The 19,167-nt window shown below is 49.4% G+C and overlaps 1 protein-coding gene across 1 annotated transcript in view; it reads right to left on the minus strand.

Annotated features, from left to right (window-relative positions):
- Positions 1-18,870, minus strand: part of LOC144936475 (switch-associated protein 70-like) — a 68,033-nt gene extending 49,163 nt beyond the window's left edge. Inside the window, exon 1 of the mRNA XM_078863554.1 lies at positions 18,459-18,870. Within this exon, the coding sequence (XP_078719680.1) occupies positions 18,459-18,554 (96 nt within the window). The 5' untranslated portion in view covers positions 18,555-18,870. The remainder of the gene's footprint in view (positions 1-18,458) is intronic.
- Between the last annotated feature and the right edge of the window lie 297 nt (positions 18,871-19,167).

Genomic DNA, 19,167 nt, shown 5'->3' on the forward strand with positions numbered 1-19,167 from the left:
TAGCAAGGATCCTGCACTCCCCTTCCCGTGATCTACCACGGGTGAAACGTTTTACAAAATGGATGTCTGGTGCTGTTCTTGAACATAAGCGCCGCGGAGACGAAGGCGGCGGTCGGACCTGATGGAGGTGCTCACGCCAACTCTTCGCAGTGGCGCGGCCATCGAGCCTCCAGGCAGCGCAGTTGCACCGCGGCCCCCCACGTGCTGGAGGGGGCCCAGGTGCCAGGCTGTGGTGAGGGCAGGAAGTTGGACCAGGAGGAAGGGCCCCGTTAAGTTCCTTGCACCGGGGCCCATGCCAACCGCGCTACACCACTTTCACCGGGTCACATCAACCTTCGCGTGTGCTCGCTAACGGCATATCCCCCAGTAGTCTGTAAAGCGAAATAGGAAACGTATGCACGTATGACACCTGGAGGAACATTCGCAAGGTCCCATTGATCGCTCAGCGATTATTAACTACAACTACTACTTTGGGTTATCTGTACAGGCTATGGAGGGGCTATGCCAGCGCACACCTGTGTAATTAATTGTGGTGTTATTATATACTGTCAAAGGTCAAGAGGTCTTCACGGACAATGTATGTTGAACTTCTTTCACGCGCGTACGTGGCCAACCGTGCTAATCGGAGGTGCAGGGAAAGACAACAAATTATACACAAAGAACAGTTGTAAAGAAATTCGTTTTCAATCCAGATTGCAAAAGTGCATCGCTCAAGTGACTTCCTAATATCGAAGGAAGAGCGTTCCAGATGGCCGCAGAAGCGGATGAAGCCTGAGGCAAACAGAACTGACTGTGGAAATGTAAGTGCTTTGTAATCACTCGTATCATAAAAACACCCCCAAACCCCGTTCCCCTTTTAATCGTCTGTTCATCCGTGACTGTGCGGAGTGACGGACTGGGACGACACATCAGCCCAGGCATTTGTAAACACACTGGCCCAAATTCGGGCTATGGGCAATTATAAAAAAAACGGGTTGCGAGACAAACTGTACACTGGCTAGATGTTGCTGCGATGTGACAAAGTGTGAGCGTAATTTTGCCGTGCGATCTCTTTGGCCCATTGGGGCCTGGGTCCAAAAAACGAAATGGGGTCGGTGAGGAAGAATCTTTGGGGCTGCCAAATAATGGGGACTTAATGCCAACCGAGAGTGTGAATTAGCAATGAAGTGTACACATTCGAGGTAATAAGAGATTTTAGCAACAACATTTTTATTCTGATTACATTTGCAATTTCCCCACACGGACCGGCCCACCAGCATCTCGCAATGGACCAGCCCCGCCAGGGAATCTTTCCACACGAACTGCTGCCCTGTGGCCAGCCCGGGCCTGACCGTGCATGCGAGGCCGCGTGGCCGGGGCATATGCCGTGCGCTGCCTTTCGACGGTGGGCACTGTCACAAAGCGCGCGCGATGGTACCACGAAGCAAACGGGGTCGTTTGCTTGAGGAAATGTTGCGCATGGGGCAGAGGTGTGGGGGAGGGTGAGGGTCAGTCCGCAGGCAAAACCATTGCCAGTCGATGCGTGGCTCAGCATTTCGTCACCGCATTTCACGTTCTAAACCAAAAATAATCACATTATACAAAAGGCAACGACGCCTTCGTCTGTCAGTCATTTCCCAGCAATCTGATTCGCTCCCTCACGCAGGCAATCGTGTTACATCAGCAGCAAGGGAGCTGGCGTGGAGGGGTGGCGGGGGGAGTACAGGTGGGGATGGGAGGTCTCGCACGGTGACCGTTACTTCCGCTGGCTTGTTCACGAAGGTTGAAGGTTTGGTGGTGGCGTGTGGCGTGTCCATCCTACAACCACCACCTCGACGCTGCTCCCCGGCGATTGCAACACTGCTCTCTTTACTTCCTCAATACACAAAGTCCTCCTCCACCACCTCGTGTGCGTTTGAATTCGCCCGTAGGGGTATTTGCTGAAGCACACAGACCAATGTTGGGTCAGATGAAAGATCAACTTCAGTGTCTTAATAAATGGGTGCTTGGATGTCTGTGTTATTCAGTATGGAACCATGCGATCCACGTTCGATTCTCACTCACGACCACCATCGGTGACAAATATCTGAACCGGTCCAGGGCTTCCTCGAGGTTAACAGCCTTTAATGAGTGCTCGGAGTGGTGTGTAAACATCAGCAACTGGGGAGACAAACGCAGCTGGGCCTCGTGTCCTGTGCCGGCCTTCCTTGGTGCTCACTAACGGCACTTGCCCCAACAGTTTGTAAAGGCTATACTGCGGATCTTTGTCTTAGTTATCAGAGTGTTGGCCTTTACCAATGCAGTTATAAAAAAATGTTCCTCTTATTCTTATGATTTCAAATAGCGTTTGTTTACCCAGGAAAGCCTCACTTAGTCTCATGACTATTTCAGGAAGGCCCTGCCAAGTTTTCTCGGTGGCGAATGCTCGTTTCTAAGCTTTATCCCAACCGATGCTGCCCAACCGACGCTTGTTATTTCACGGCAGGCCGGAGCGAGCAGTTTAGAAGTTCGGAGCGTCGTGTGGAAGGGGAGCGGCAAATTTAGACACATTCAGGTACAGCGGGTCGTGACAATGGATGGGGCACGTGTCCATTAGCATGGTTTGCTACGTATGGTGCGAATGAAGTTCAACATACATAGGAGGGCAGGTTACCGACAGCATCTGAAAGCCAGACAGTGGGACACCGCAAGAGGGAACTTTGGGGGTCAAGCGTCGACTGTGCAGCCAGTGCAGAAGCTGGCAAAAGGAAGGAGTGACAGCAGGACATGCAAACATCTATGGCATTGCCTGTGATGACTTCTGTGTCATTGTAGATTTCACAGTTCACAATGTTGAATAATTTTTTTATGGTTTGTGTAAATATCGTTATCTCTTTTCTCATAAACACTTTGCACTTTGTCCAGCTCTCTCCCTGGTGAGACAAATGTTTGATCTCAATGGGTTCCAACCTCGTAACACAACGCCAAGCGCTACTTTGTCTCATCTGGGCAGGTGGTGGCGCTTTGAGTCGAGCACTCAACTCACATATCGGAAAGGTTGTGAGTTCAACTCCAGATCGGGAGCCAACTCTGCCTGACCATCCTGCAGGGGTGAAGACGACGTCTACCACTCTGTGCCAGTTCAACAGCAGTCGTCCTATGCAGAGACAGGCCCCCTTCCATGGGAATTTGGAATTTCCACCAATGGCCTAGAGCTGCCAGGGCAGATGAGCCCGGTCCAACGCTCGTATAAAGGTGGTGGTATGCTGAGGTGATATTATTTGACCAGGTAAGGGTCACTGAGCTCTGTAGCTCTTTTTCAGAAATGACCTGGCCACAAATATCAATGAAGTGACTTATCGCGTGGAAATGTATCGCAGCCAAATACTGTAAATGCGTGATCTTGATTCTGAATGTGGAGGGAAAAATCCGGAGGACCCGGAGAAAAATCCACGCGACTACGGGGAGAGAGACACGCAAACTCCAAATATACAGCAAGCGTCAGGGTCGGCATCGAACCCACGACCTCCTGCATACCAGGTGAGGTAGTTAACATCTCCTAGCCACCGTGGTGCTTGGTGGGCGAACACGCGACCACAGCCAGGGCAAAGGGTCACACGGGACCACACCCAAGATAATAATTAAAGAAAGACGACGCTAACGAAGGCGCAAAAAAGGAGATGGGGGATTGGAGCCAATCCAGATGAGACATTTGTCGGGAAACAATGAGAAGGGCTGAGAGGAACTCGTGGAAGGTTTCAGAAAGTCGTGAGAGAGAGAAGGGATAAGGGGCGTGGGAGCTCTACATGCCGGGGAGAATAAAAGGTCGGCTGAAGACAGCTTCCTACGAGTGTGTGTTACCCAGTGTGTGTTACCCAGTGTGTGTTAAAGAGTGTGTGTTAAAGAGTGTGTGTTACCCAGTGTGTGTTAAAGAGTGGGGAGCGATAGTGTAGCAGTTAGCGCGCTGCGCTATGAACCCGGCGACACGGGTGTTCGATTCCCGCTCATGGCCAACACCAGTGACGATTATCTGTACCGGTCCCGGGCCTCCCCTAGGTCGACTCAGCCTCAAATGAGTACCTGGTGCGGTGTGTAAACATTGCCACTAGGGAGACAAAGGCGGTCGGGCGTGGTGCTGGCCATCCACCCCCTCGTGTATCGTTCCGGCCTTCATAGGTGCTCGCTATCAGCACTTGCCCCTACAGTCTGTTAAGGCTATATGGGGGATCTTTTATCTTTGTTAAAGAGTGTGTGTTACCCAGTGTGCGTTACTGGAACAATATAATGGGGAGCGGTACGAACCCGGCGCCCCGAGTTCGATTCTCGCTCAAGGCCAACACCCAGTGACGATTTTCTGAACCGGTCCTGGGTCTTCCGAGGTCAACTCAGCCTCAAATGAGTGGCTGGTGTGGTGTGTAAACATCGCCACTGGGAGACAAAGTCGGCCGGGCGTGATGGTGGCCACCCAACCCCTCGTGTACGAGGAATCTTTGTCTTTGTTTCTGGAACAATAAAGTTCTCTTAACCAGGACGTTTCGTGTCGGAAGATTTGGCTTCAGAACAGCGACCGGTAAATTACCGCGCGCCTCTTCCCCGAGTGGGACTTTAAAAAAAAATTCGATTGTTACCAGGTAAGACCCACTTGAGCTATACATCTGTTTTTCAGAAGCGACCTGGCCACAAATGATGGCTCAACGAAATGGCTTACGATGTGGAAATTTACAGCAGCCAAAAACTCTAAACGCGTATTGTTGATTCTAAATGTGGAGGGAAAAACCGGAGGACCCGGAAAAAAATCCACGCGACCACGGGGGAGAGAGAGAGACACGCAAACTCCAAATATACAGCAGGCGTCAGGGTCGGGATCGAACCCACGACCTCCTGCATACCCAGCGAGGTAGTTACCATCTCGCCACCGCAGCGCCCATTAACCACGACCCCACACGGTGCAGCGACCGCGGCCACATGGAGCCACACAACGGATCGCGTCGCTCACAACTTGTGAGGCTCACAACTTGCGTCGCTCACAACTTGCGAGGCTCACAACTTGCGAGGCTCACAACTTGCGTCGCTCACAACTTGCGTCGCTCACGACTTGCGAGGCTCACAACTTGCGTCGCTCACGACTTGCGAGGCTCACAACTTGCGTCGCTCACAACTTTCGTCGCTCACAGCTTGCGAGGCTCACAACTTGCGAGGCTCACAACTTGCGTCGCTCACAACTTGCGAGGCTCACAACTTGCGTCGCTCACAACTTGCGAGGCTCACAACTTGCGAGGCGGTCTCGAGTGGTGCTGCTCCCGAGAGCCTCCGCCGCCGTCGTTGAGCGGCTCACGAAACGCGAACGCCTGGACCGTGCGATTTGCACCCGCCGAGCGATGCCGCTCGACAGAAGACCAACGGCGAGGATGACACGGGGGGATGAGGGGTGGGGAAACGAAACATTACAAACGTTCATGTTCGAGCTCCAATACGGGAAATATTCGAGATCCCTGGAGAAGCGGCCCGGCATCTCTCCCTTCCGAGAGACGAGCGTTCACAATAGCGGGGCTGGGGGAGGTGGGGAAGGGCTGGGGGAGGTGGGGAAGGTGTGGCGCGAGCTGGACCCTTTGTTTTGTTTGTGAAACTTGGCTGCCGAGCGAGCGAGAGAGAGGTGGCGGGGTGGGGAGAACGGGCGGCCTGCAGACATTCATTCAGAGAGAGGGGAAGACCTCGTGCGTCACCACCCCCCTCCTCGCCGCCCGATGATCTCAGTTAACGCGCAGAACGTTCCAGAGAATCCACCATCGTTTCTGGGACGGATGCGAGGCCTTGGTATCGTTCTAGATTTGAAGTTTTTGTGACTGCAGGGATCCATACTCTTTGGTTCTTTCGGTAAAGTCACGTAGGTAGAAAATAAATTAAATCACGGCGTTCCCCCCCCCCCGCGCATCCCCAGCTCTCTCAGCCTCCCACTTCCAGCCCCCCCCCACTTCTCCCCCGTCCAGCTTCAGTCGTTGGCAATGGGGTTAGAGGTCATGAACGCGTTGAATAACAGGTGGCTACTAAGATGCATATATATGATATCAGCGGTGTCTGCTCCTTGCTCAGATGAAACAATAACCTCACTTTTATCGAGATATATTTGAAACGATGTACACCAAAAGAGCCACGTGGCACTGACAGAGCACTGGGACTCACTGCAAGAAGGTTCCAGGCTCACATTCTGATGGAAGATTGCCTCGGTCCATTATCCCTCAGAAGTCGATAATTTCACGTGAATAATACGTTTTAGTATCGACATGGCTCCATTATTGCAACTCACTACTCTACGGGACATCTGGCAAAAACATCAGCAAGCTGCGGCGTGTACAAAATGCTTTGTCACGTGTCGTGACGGGCACTGCATGATCCGACCATGTCCGTCCAGTGCTCACCGAGCTGCAACGGCTTCCGGTTGCTGAACGAATACATCGTCAGGTCGCGCTCACTACACACAAAGTGCTTGCCATAAATGAAGCACAATATCTTACTCAAGGAGCATGGGGGCCGTACATAAATGACGTCACGCGATTTTGGACGATTTTTCACCCCCCCCTCGTCACACGGCGTCACAAAAAGTCAGACCCCCCCCTCAAATATGACGTCACAAAGCTCTGCCCCCCCCCCTCCCAAAACCATATTTCCATTTTGAAAATAAAACATGCTTCAAATCGCTTTAAACTATTGTGATTGTAGTGCGTATTTAATGTGGCGCTGCTCTCTGATGTTGTAGAAGTGTTGTTATAACAATTCTATATTTGTTTAAAGTTGCACATTTTTACGTGACGTTACATTTCTCACCCCCCCCCCCTCGTCACACATCTTCACAAATGTGTGACCCCCCCCCCAGGTGCGTGACGTCATTTATGGACGGCCCCATAAACCATCACGCGAACTCCGGTCATCCTCGCAGTGGCTTTTTGCTGGCCATCGCAAAAAGACGGTCACTGTATCGCGCACTTTCAGATGCGCTTCTGCGGCCTACTGGAACATTCTTCCTTCTGATGTTCGGAAGCCACTGGATCCATGCACTTTTAAATCAAAATTTCAAACTCATTTCTTGAGAACTGCTTTTTGTGTTTTGTTTGTTGTCCTTCCCCCACACTTCCAATTATCACGGGTTGGCTATGTACGGTGTAAAAGAAGTTAAACATACGTACATACATATAAGCAAAACGTGGGTGTGCAATGGGTTACCCGCACATCGGAGTTTGAATCTAGAGGTCACCAGTTCAATCTCCCAGAGCGGCAGTTAAAAAACACGAGCACGTTTCTTCAAGTAGTGCAATCGTGTAGACCACAGTGAGTTGATTGGCAGGTAGCATGTGGTGGGGTAAAGTGTGGATACTTCCACCTCGTCCAAAACGTCTAGTCAGCATGGAAGAGTAGGCCAAATACCCTCTAGGGGCACTCTGTGGATCAAGGGTGCTGGACTGCCTCCCGAAGGCAGGAACCCCCCCCCCCCCCATAAACACGACAACCAACGTGATGTGGATGATGAGGTCGATGATGACATCACCAAGTGTCCACTAATCACCGCCCGTCCAGCGACACATGTGAGAACATCAGCGAGATATTCCCCCCCCCAACTATTCTCGTGTTATCCCACAGCCCGGGCATACGGACCTGATAGTCGGGAGAATGGTTAACCGAGTGGAGAGGCCTGGCTTTTCATTTAGAAGCTTTACGAATTATCTGGGGCGGTGCTCGCCTACCTATGGTCAGCTCTGCTCCATTGGTGGATCATTTCACATTTCCACGGTGGTGCGGGTGGTGGTGAACCAGTTCCCTTCGTACCATAACCAACCACCTGTTGACTTCACAGAAAGCGGTAAACATTTGTATGGGTAGCGACGAGCCGAGTCAGACCTGGTGGAGACGTGAGATGGCATGTTCGTTTGCGGAAGTCAGGCGACCACGGTGCAAACCGCAGCTGAGGTAACACGAGATGTGGGCTCGTTCAAGCTTCCACTTTTCGAAATTCGCATTTATTTATTTACTTGGCACACGATATCAACGGGAAAGGTGATACACGCGATGCCATTAAAATGTCGCACGTGTGGCTCAAAACGATTTAATCCACTCGTGTCTTGCATTATCACAAATACGTTCTTTGTTTTTCATATTTATGTCTGTCCCTCCTCGTGAATTTTTTTACGTGTTTTTTTTACACATCTCATTAGCCACAGAGCCTTCTGGGAGTGCATAATTTCAGCAGCATTTGGGCGACACAGGCAAAACTCTGGACTGATTTCGACATGCGGCATCTCATCAGCGGTCAGGCTTGGCTCGAACCAACGTTGGCAAAATACCAAAAGTTTATTTTCTGTTGAAAGCCCCCGGGTGTACCTCCTCCCAATGGGAGGTCGCTCGCTCTTTCTCCTCTGCTGCCCCCCGTGTCTAGAATTCCCTTCCTCTGGCTGTGTCTGCACCTGCTGAGGACCATTCCTCTGCTTTAGTCCAGACGCAATATTATCCTCTTCTCCTCTGCCTTCATCCCACTACGAGATTTCCATGCTCGTAGTACTGTGATTCACGATGTTTCCCTCGCCTATTTCAACAAAATTAACGCTTCCATTACACACATCTCTGCGTGATTAGCTCCGTTCTGAGACTGTAAGGGGCGCCATGATGATGAGATGTTGACTCCCTCGCCTGGTTTGCAAGAGGTCGTGGGTTTGATCCCAACCCTGATGTCTGTATATAGTACGCACGTCTCTCCCCATGGTTGCGTAGATTTTACTCCAGGTCATCTGTTCTATCCCTTCCACATTTAGAATCAACGTGCGTTTAAGAGTATTTGGCTGCTATAAAATTCCACGCGATAAGCAACTTCGTTAAGCTATCACGTGTAGCCAGGTCGCTTCTGGAAAAGAGCTACGTAGCTCAGTGGGCCTTACGTGGTAAAGTAAAAATATTCTCAGGTTTTTTCGGTAAAGTCACGTAGGTAAAACATTAAAAGTAATGAAAGTAAAATAAAACAAACAAAAATAAAAATAAAATTCACGACGTTTCGGAGGCAACACAAGTCTCCGTCATCAGGTGGGACCGTCACAGCCAGATTAGCTGATCTGGCTGTGACGGTCCCACCTGATGACGGAGACTTGTGTTGCCTCCGAAACGTCGTGAATTTTATTTTTATTTTTGTTTTGTTTTATTTTACTTTCATTACTTTTAATGTTTTACCTACGTGACTTTACCGAAAAAACCTGAGAATATGAATCATTGCAGTCACGAAAGCTTCAAATCTAAAAGTAAAAATAGTTTAGTTTAGTCGTAGTAGTAATTTACCCTTCCTAGGCCCGTGAGATCGTGGTGTCTCAACCCACGCATGGCTGTTGTTATGTGGGCGTTCTGAAGTAGGCGTGTAAGGATTCTTCCTTTCAAATCTATTCTTAGTCTCGTGTGCCGTGCATGTGAATGGTGTGCAAGGTAACCTATGATATCACAGCAATACAAATGTCATGGCAATGTGTCCATTGGGCTCGTGGCCAGAATGAATGAAACGGTAGGAGGCAACATGCATGGGAAAGGCTGTACGTAAGTGACTAAACTAATGGGGCAGTATAAATTAGATGACGTAACAGACTTCTTTTTCTCCATTCGTATGGCTGATGTAGATGTAGAGACAACAACGACAAGTTCACATTCAGATGGTCAAGCCAAGCTAACCGTGTCAGGAGTCGTAGAGTCGTGTTTTATCGCCGTGATGTCTCCTTTGTATTTGTGGATCGGGCATTGCGTCGTTATACGTCGTACGGTCTGTTCTGGTTGTTGTGCGGTCTGTTCTGGATGACCACAGTGGTACACTGTAGAGTTTTACATTTTACATTTGTGTATCAGGTATCCACATCTGCTGCCATGGTTTGTGCTGATGCCGTTTAGAGTGGACCATGAGCTTCGTGGAAGATCAAACCCAGGAAACTTCTGTGCTGAGTCTTTCACAACAACGCATTTGTGAGTTATTTTGAACTCCAACGGGTTCCCAAGCATAGTGATCTGATGGTCCTAGCCAAAGTTACCAATGACAGTACACACACAAAAACAACATCGCATAAAATTTTGCTCTGCACTTAACTTTGTTAAACCTCAGCTCCGAAAATGAATCGGTTTGACCGTTGCGATTTAACATCGCTCTCTCTGTGGCAAAGCGTGCAGGGAAATTGCCCCCCTCGCCTACCTGGCGAATCAGGCGGCATTTAAAGGGATTTCAGAGGTAGCTTTGTGACTTCCGCTTCCGCCGCGGGCCGTTCTCCAACACGCAAGGGTCGCATTGCTCTGAGAGTGAGAGAGAGATCCGGAGGGACTCTTCGTCTGGTGACGTTGTGACCGCGAGAGAGCACAGTTGGGATAACATTGGAGGGAAAAACAAACAAAATATTTGCCCCCCCCCTCCTGCTCTCCATCAATAACAAAATATTGGGGGGGGGGGGTCCCTGGCGAGTGAAGGTTCGTGATTGGTGAGGGCTCACAGCGTCTCGGTTGTCCATGTAAAACCGTCCCGTCGTCACATTCAATGACCAAATTAACAAAACACTATAATAATAATAGGAGTAATGATATCTTGCCAAGCCCCAGGGTTTACGCGAATTCTCCTCGCCGCCGGTGAAGTCACCTGACAAGTTTTCTCGCACATCAGGAGCGTTTGTATCGATATTTAACTCGCCAATGCGATGAACTCCACGCATTCATTGCATTTGCCTTCAAATTGCCGGTGTTGTTCTTAAGTTTTCCGATGGTTATCCTGCACTGAGAGCAGGGGGGTGACGAAGAGCTTTTCTCTGAATGCCATACCGACTGATATGCTGAGAGCCTGCTTGTCCGATAAAACCTGTCATGCATATAGTACGTATCCCACTGCATGCAGAGCGCGAGCAAGAGAGAGAGCGCTGTAGTGAGATGGTGAGAAGAAAGTGAAATGTAGTGAGATGAAGGAACAGATGCAGACAAGAGACAGAGATTATGATAGGGTTTTCCCCTTTTTCTGGCAACAAAACAGCTGTGTTAAGATGTTAAAACACCAAACTGGAATCTTTTACAAGGAATCATGTCTGCATTAACCACAATACTTGTGGAAAAAATGCAAATTAAAAAAAAATACTCTGATAATATATGCATTGTCTTTTAAACTGATTGGTCCACACCAGAGACAGCTTTCTTTTGAGCCTCGTGTCAAACGGTGTTAGACCAGAGGACGCCTGAAGGCGTGCAGCCCAAAGACAATGCCACTATCAGAGTAACGAGAGCTCGGTGTGTTTGTTTGCATTCTGACCACAAGCATTGTGGTTAATGCAGACATGATTCCTTGTAAAAGGTTTCAGTTTGGTGTTTTAACATTTTAACACCTGTTTTGTTTCCAGAAAAAGGGGGAAAACCTATTATCATATTTTCGTACTGGCAAAGGAGGTCCCATGAAAGAGACACCCAACTCTGGGTTCTACACAAGCCACCCAACCCTCGGTTCTACACAATCATCCAACCCTGGGTTCTACACAATTTCCCAATCCTCGGTTTAACACATGCCACCCAACCTTCGGTTCTACGCAAGCCACCCAACCCACGGTTCTACGCAAGCCACCCAACCCACGGTTCTACGCAAGCCACCCAACCCACGGTTCTACGCAAGCCAACCAACTCACGGTTCTACACAAGCCACCCAACCCACGGTTCTACACAAGCCAACTAACCCACGGTTCTACACAAGCCAACTAACCCACGGTTCTACGCAAGCCACCCTACCCATGGTTCTACACAAGCCACCCAACCCACGGTTCTACGCAAGCCACCAAACCCACGGTTCTACGCAAGCCACCAAACCCACGGTTCTATGCAAGCCACCAAACCCATGGTTCTACGCAAGCCACCAAACCCACGGTTCTACGCAAGCCACCAAACCCACGGTTCTACGCAAGCCGTCCTTGGCTCAGAGGTACATCCACAACACTGTACAAGGCGAGCGTCGTAACTTCCTGCCGCGGCACTTCCAAGAACGCGCCGTTGCTCAACACAAACTCATCGCAGCAATAACCAACAAGCAGCGACCGCTCATCTGCGGCGCTGCGGTGGTGAGATGTTAACTACCTCACTTGGTAGACAGGAGGTCGTGGGTTCGATCCCGACCATGACCGTATTTAGAGTTTGTGTGTCTCTCTCCCTCGTGGTCACGTGGATTTTCTACGTGTCCTTCGGGTGTTCCCTCCACATTTAGCATCAACGTGCGTTCAGAGTATTTGGCTACTATACATTTCCACGTGATAAGCCACTTCATTCAGCTATCATTTGCGGCCAAGTTGCTTCTGAAAAAGAGCTGGATTGCTCAGTGGGGCCTTAAGTAAAATGTTAGTTTAGAGAGCACAGCGGGCGGGCATGCGAGGATGGAATTCAGGTGCTGTCCAAATCTAAAGTGTCACGAGGACGAGGGCGTTCGCATTGTGCACGTGTCGTGCAGTGACCCCTTTGGGCAACCGAGGGTTCGGTGGTCAATCCACAATCCCGCACCTCTGATTAGCACGGTTTGCTACGTACGGTGCGAAACAGGTTCCACGTACACACGTACGCACACTGCTGGGTGTGGGTCTCCCGTGGCCAGGGGCATTACGTGGCCATGCGACATCGCGTTGGTCTGCGTGGGTTGGCGAAGGGTGGGTGCAGCGTAGACGTTGGGGGCTATAGTGCAGTACAACAATGGATTTCACGGCACCACCCTCTGATGAAATAGCAGCTCCGCGGCGGCCCACACCACGTGTTCTTCGGCGAGGTGGTCGTCCATCCAAGCACGATCCAGACTCAATCCTGCTCGGCATCTCAGATCTGACGAGGATGAGCGCAGTTCGGGTAATTTGGTTCACAGGCGATGATTGTATTCAGTGGCTGGCTATATCACTTTTCCTTATGGATAGCGTGGCCTTGCCAGAGTAATGTGTAATTTCCAACAATCGTTTGGGGCCACCAATGGAGATGAGATGACCCTTTCAATAAGGAACATTCGGCAGATTTCTTTTTAAAAGAATGCTGAAACAAAAATTTAGTTTCGAATCTAATTTTCACTGCGGTGAAAGCAATTTCCATTTGCAGCAGGGACATTTTCATGGTCTTTGAGAATAAGTAAACAAGCTCATTTCCACTGCCCTTTACTGCAAAACTCATCCTCTGCATCTGGGAATGCATCCACTTCCACGTGAAACACTCACTTTTTTCCTTTTCAGTGACCATCGGGGTGGGGGGGGGAGAAGTTGAAATGCCGAAATAAGTCAAGCACGTGTTCATGTGGAGCTCATCTGCAGTGGTGTCCTTTAGTCAGAGATGGAAATCTCTGGGGCGCCCACTGAGCTGTATGGCTGTTTTTCAGAAGCGACCTTGCCACAAATGATAGCTTAACGAAGCGGCTTATCATGCGGGAATGTATATCAGCCAAATACTCAAAAACGTACGTTTCTAAATGCGGTGGGAAAACCCGTAGAACCCTGATAAAAATCCACGCGACCACGAGAACACGCAAACTCCAAATATACAGGCATCAGGGTTGGGATCGCAATCACGGCCTTCTGTATACCAGGCGAGGCAGTTAACATCTTGCCACCGTGGCGCCCAAGTAAATGGGTTTGCGTAGAACACTTCGTGTGGCTAGGAGGGAGCAGGCGGCCGATGGTCGAGAATAACGACGGAGTGGCAGCCACGGAACGGAACGCGGCTGACAACAATGTCCAGCACGTGTGCAGGTGCGCCACGTGGACTGATCTATCGCACAGGATTGTGAGACACTGCGGCGGCGGCGCCTTGGGGAGGCCTTTATCCAGCAGTGGATTTGCGATGATGCTGATTATTGTGATGTGTTTTTTTTCATCATCAAATCTTACTTATAAATTGAGTTTCTCAGGGCACTGTGGACACACTGTATCGCACGAAGATTTAAAGAAAGGAGCAGATCTGCGGTCTAACATGAGTAATGCACCGACATCACAAGGTTACACTAATTGGGGTCTTACGCGACAAAAAAATATTGCTTCAATTGTACTTGTGAATAATTGTAAAAAGCTGGAAAGAGGTACGAATGTAATGTCCAGTCAGATCGCCTTCCCGCTCAAATGAAAGTCGCGCTAAGCTCGTCTCCAGCGGTGTCCATTCCACATTCCCATTTTGTTTGCGGGCTACTCATTGTGTCGACAACATCGGCATCATGAGACCGAGTCAATCCCTGACCAGGGTTTGAAACCTCGCACAATTTCGTTTGTGAAGCAACCTCCCTCGCCACTCCTTCACCAGGCCGGAAGGCAGCGTGCAACAATTGAACGATGATAAATTACAACGTATGGAGATGACGCGTTGGCTCTCAAAAGCCACGGCATCAACATATATATTTTTAGAAACAACAAAAACCTTTTTACAAAATGTAACCGCGACACTGAGATGTCATCAATGAAGTACCAACGTGAATGCGAGAAGGGAACACTTTTGCCAAACTCATTCGCGGCATTTGGAGGCGTTTTCCTCCAATATAACTTGGAGAAACAAAATAGAGAATAATAACACTCCCAGACTGTCTGATGACAGTTATTATCGCTCTGTAAATCAGCTCAAGCGTCCCATAAATCACGTGACTTCTCCCCTCTCCCCCCCGCCCCCTGTAAGAACAGACGCTGCTCCACCGTGCAGCTAAATTGTGCTTGCTGCCTCCTCTCTTCCCTCCGCTCTCATCACCCTCTCATCTCTCCGATTAGCACGGCTGGGTACGTACGGTGCGAAAGAAATTCAACATAATACATAGATCTCTGACTTCTTGGCCCGGTGATAACTTATCCACCCCCTCCCCTTCCTCTCTTGGCGCTCATTCTCTCTTCCTGCTGCTCGTCTTGAGCTCTACCCCTTTGTGTGTCTTGGGGACTTCCAACCCGGCATCCCTTTCCTGCTCATTTCTCTTTCCCCCCATTCATCAAATCCTGGACTCTACCCCCGCCCCCCCCTCCCCGTGGTGTACCGTGGGCAATACATTGAATACAAATAAAATGTCTCGCAGTAAAGAACTTAACAAAGACGACCATGAGCAAAATAAAAGTTCTACAGGGTACAACAAATGTGCTTAACGACTAAGAAGCTGCCCATAAATGACGTCACGCGATTTTGACGATTTTTGACCCCCCCCCCCTTCGTAACACGGCGTCACAAAAAGTCAGACCCCCCTCAAATACGACGTCACAAAGCTCTGCCCCCCCCCCCCCAAATAAACACGCTTCAAATCGCTTTAAACTATTGACATTGTAGTGCGTATTTAATGTGGCGCTGCACTCTGATGTTGTAGGAGAAAACATTTATTAAAACGTCTATTTAATTAAGTAGAACGTGTTGTCTATTTATTTAAAGTTGCGCATTTTGATGTGACGTCACATTTCTCAACCCCCCCCCCCATCGTCACAAATGTCTGACCCCACCCCCCCCAGGTGCGTGACGTAATTTATGGACGGCCCCTAATGGTGTCTGACGGACAAGACACAGCAGAGTGGGTGTACACCGAGGGCAGTTAGTGAACGTGGCCTGGGATTAAAAAACAAATGAAGATGTGGACGAGTGGATTTGAAAAAGTGAATGCAATAACGAAACGTGAAACGAATAAGACGTTTAACCACGTACACACATATATGTGTGTTAGAAATACAGCACACACGCTGACAAAGAAAACGGAACAAGAGCTTAAACGTGTACGCATAAGAGCGAGGCCTGGAATGCATGGGGTTACACAGAGAGGCAGAAAGAGGAACACTTATGGATTAGAGAACAAATGGGAAGTCTTCGCATCACAATGACTGTTACGAAAAGTAACTTCAGCGGGACACTTTGCGGGATGGGACGACGCCCGATTGGTCGAGACTCGTGAAGGAGTGGCAGCCAGTGGAGTGAATGCGTCAACGAGAGGAGATGGAATCATCTTGTAGATGGATTGTGGCCATACCACGAGGGATGATTATGATGATGACGACCACTTAAGAAGGCCTTCATCCAGCAGTGGCTAGATCATGGCTGCTGGAGTCGCACTCATTACACAAGGAGTGCTTGCCACAAATGAACCACAAGACCTTGCCGATCTCGTTAAGGAGCATAAACCATCACGTGGACTCCGGTCATCCTCACAGCAGCAGCGGCTTTTGGCTGCGATCCACCAAACAAAGACGGTCACCGCATCGCGCGCGTTCAGATGCGCTTCTGCGGCCTTCTGGAACGTTCTTCCTTCTGATATTCTGAAGCCACTGGATCTATACACTTTTAAATCAAAATTGAAAACGAATTTCTGTAGAACTCCTTTTGTGTTTAGTTTGTTGTCCTTTCCCCCGCACCTCCGATTAGACGGTTGGCTACGTACGGTGCAAAGGAAGTTCAACAGGAGTTGACACCATCTCCAATAAAGCATGGATATCATTAAATGAGTACACGGCGAATCTATCAATGAACACAGTATTGTAAGAGTGCATTCCTACCATAGTCAGTCCACCCATGCTGGGGGTTAGAGAACATTCAATTGGCAAGCAGGCCAACAGGAAAACACACAGGAAGCTACGCTCGGCAGCTTCCCTCTAACATCCCGCTTACGTTCGTGTCACGTTTTTATGACCGATGGAACACAAATATGTGGCATACGTACAGTTCACAGATTCAGTGGACGTAGTCACCACAATACAGCGATGTGCATGCTGTATTCCATATTATTCTCTAGGTGGCAATGTTGTTGTTGAATCGCATCGCTGTTGTGGTTTAAACAAACGTAAAAATGTTTCTCCAAAAACAAATACTACATTTATAAAATTGTCCCAAACAACAACAAAATGTATCTCGTTCGTAGATGCTCCCGAGACAGCGGTGGACATTCCAAATTCCCATGGAAAGGGGGTGGTGAGGGGGAGGGTATCTCCATAGAACAACCATCGTTTACTTCCCAGTCATCTCACGGGAGACAACCACCCAGCGAGGATGATGGCATTCGCGACGGCCTTGGTGGTACAGGTAGGCGTCATGTTCACCGCTGCTTCGAATCCCGCGGCTACCCTGGTTAATTACTGCAGTGTTGTCCCATAACTGTCAACCCCTTATCAGTGCCCTACCTAATCGCAGCCCAATTCAGGCTGACCACGGGCAGCCCCGAGAAACAGCGGCAGTGGCCCCATGGACATCGCAGGGTGGAGGGAACGTGTGACATTTAACTTCGCCATAAACAACACACTAGTCGCACCAAACCCAGGCCAGAACTCACTGACGATCACGATGATAACAGACAACAACAACAAAAACACTCAACACTGCCGTAAAATATATAGAGTGTATACAATACAGTCGGCGACGTTTCGGGCAATGGCCATATTTCACACCGCCACTGTCAACGCAACATCGCCAAATAAAGTATTTGATAATGATAACCAATGATACATGACTGATGCTGAAAGACACTTGATACTGACGATCGATGATTGATAGCTGATGATATAATATGTGGTGGTGACAGACTGATTGTAATTGATGATTGACGACGATGAAGATGATGTGATCATGATTGCTGGACTAATATGTGGTGGGGGCGGACTGATGATCTGAGTGCACCCGAGATACGAATTTCAATTCCTCTCGCCCCTTGCCAGCCAAGGCAGTGAAGAAGTCAATCGTCCGAGATGGCTCCCACCGAGGAGATGGAGTGCGACTGAGTCGGTTCGGGTGGAGCAGGTGCAGCTTGGTGAGGCCTTCGTCCAGCAGTGGATTGAACATGGCCGTATGACGTTGAAGGTGCCTTCGCAAGGCAGGGTTGAGGGCTATGACCAAAGCATCGACTCTGGCAACCATCACTGCTATTAGCTGCTGGCCGTGCTGATGGTGCTGACGATGGTGTTGTAGATGATAATCTTATTGATGATGCTGTTGATGATCTTGTCGATGAGGATGTTGACGGTGTTGTAGATCTTGATGACGATGTTGATGGTGATGATGTTGATGATGTTGTAGATGATGTTGATGTTATAAGAATAGGTATTATCCTTTCCGGCAATAAAACAGATGTTTAAACACCAAACAGAGACCTTTGCCAAGGAATCCTATCTGCATATTCTGTCTTCCTTGAAAAAGGTTTCTGTTTGGTGTCTAAACATCTTAACACAACTGTTTTATTGCCGGAAAGGGTAATACCTATTCTTTCTTTTCATACTGGCAAAAAAGGTCCCAGATTGATGTTGATGTTGTAGATGATGTAGATGATGTTGTAGATGATCTTGCTGATACTGATGATGTTGATGATAATGTTGCAGATTATGTAGATGATGATGTTGTAGATGATGATGTTGTAGATGCTGATGTTGTAGATGATGATGATGTTGTAGATGATGATAATGTTGTAGATGATGATGATAATGTTGTAGATGATGATGATGATGATAATGTTGTAGATGATGATGTTGTAGATGATAATGTTGTAGATGATGATGATGCAGGGTGGTGGTGGTGTAATTCACCTTGAGCTGAGACTTGGACACCTTCCCGCTTTTGTCCGCGTCCAGCGCAGTGAACGCGTGCCAGATGGACTTGAGCAGCTCCTCGCGGAGAGACATCCTCCCTCTCTACTCCCTCTCTCCTCCCTCTCCTCCCTGCCTCTCCCTTCACTCCACACAGTCACTCCTCCACACAACCACTCCTCCACACAGCCACCCCTCCACACAGCCACTCCTCCACACAGTCACCCGTGGCTGCAGACTCCCTTCTCTTCCCTCTCTCTTCCTCTCGCTCCCCTTTTCCTCCCTCTCTGAACTTCACGCTCTCCCTGTCACCTCTCCCCACTCTCTCTCCCTGTCACCTCTCCCTGTCACCTCTCCCCGCTCTCTCTCCCCACTCTCCCCTCTGCGCTGCCGAGCCGCGAAACTTCCCCTTTCATCAACGCGGGCAGCCCGGGGGGGCGGGGCGAGGTCGAGGGAGGGGCGGGGCTAGCGACAAGGGGGAGGGACCGCAGACAAATGGGGCGGGGCTAGGCACGGCGGGGGAGGCGGGGCTAGACAAGATGAGGGCGGGGCTAATAACAAATAGGCGGGGCTAGGCACGACGGGGCGGGGTTAGGGTGATTAAGGGGAGGGGCTAGTGAGAAGGGACGTGAAAGGTCACGACAAGAATGGGTCCTATTTTTTTTAAATGTTTTGTATTTACCAGGTTGAGGCTCACTGAACTATGTAA

The sequence above is a fragment of the Lampetra fluviatilis genome, chromosome 16, assembly GCF_964198595.1.
Source record: "Lampetra fluviatilis chromosome 16, kcLamFluv1.1, whole genome shotgun sequence".
NCBI lineage: Eukaryota > Metazoa > Chordata > Hyperoartia > Petromyzontiformes > Petromyzontidae > Lampetra > Lampetra fluviatilis.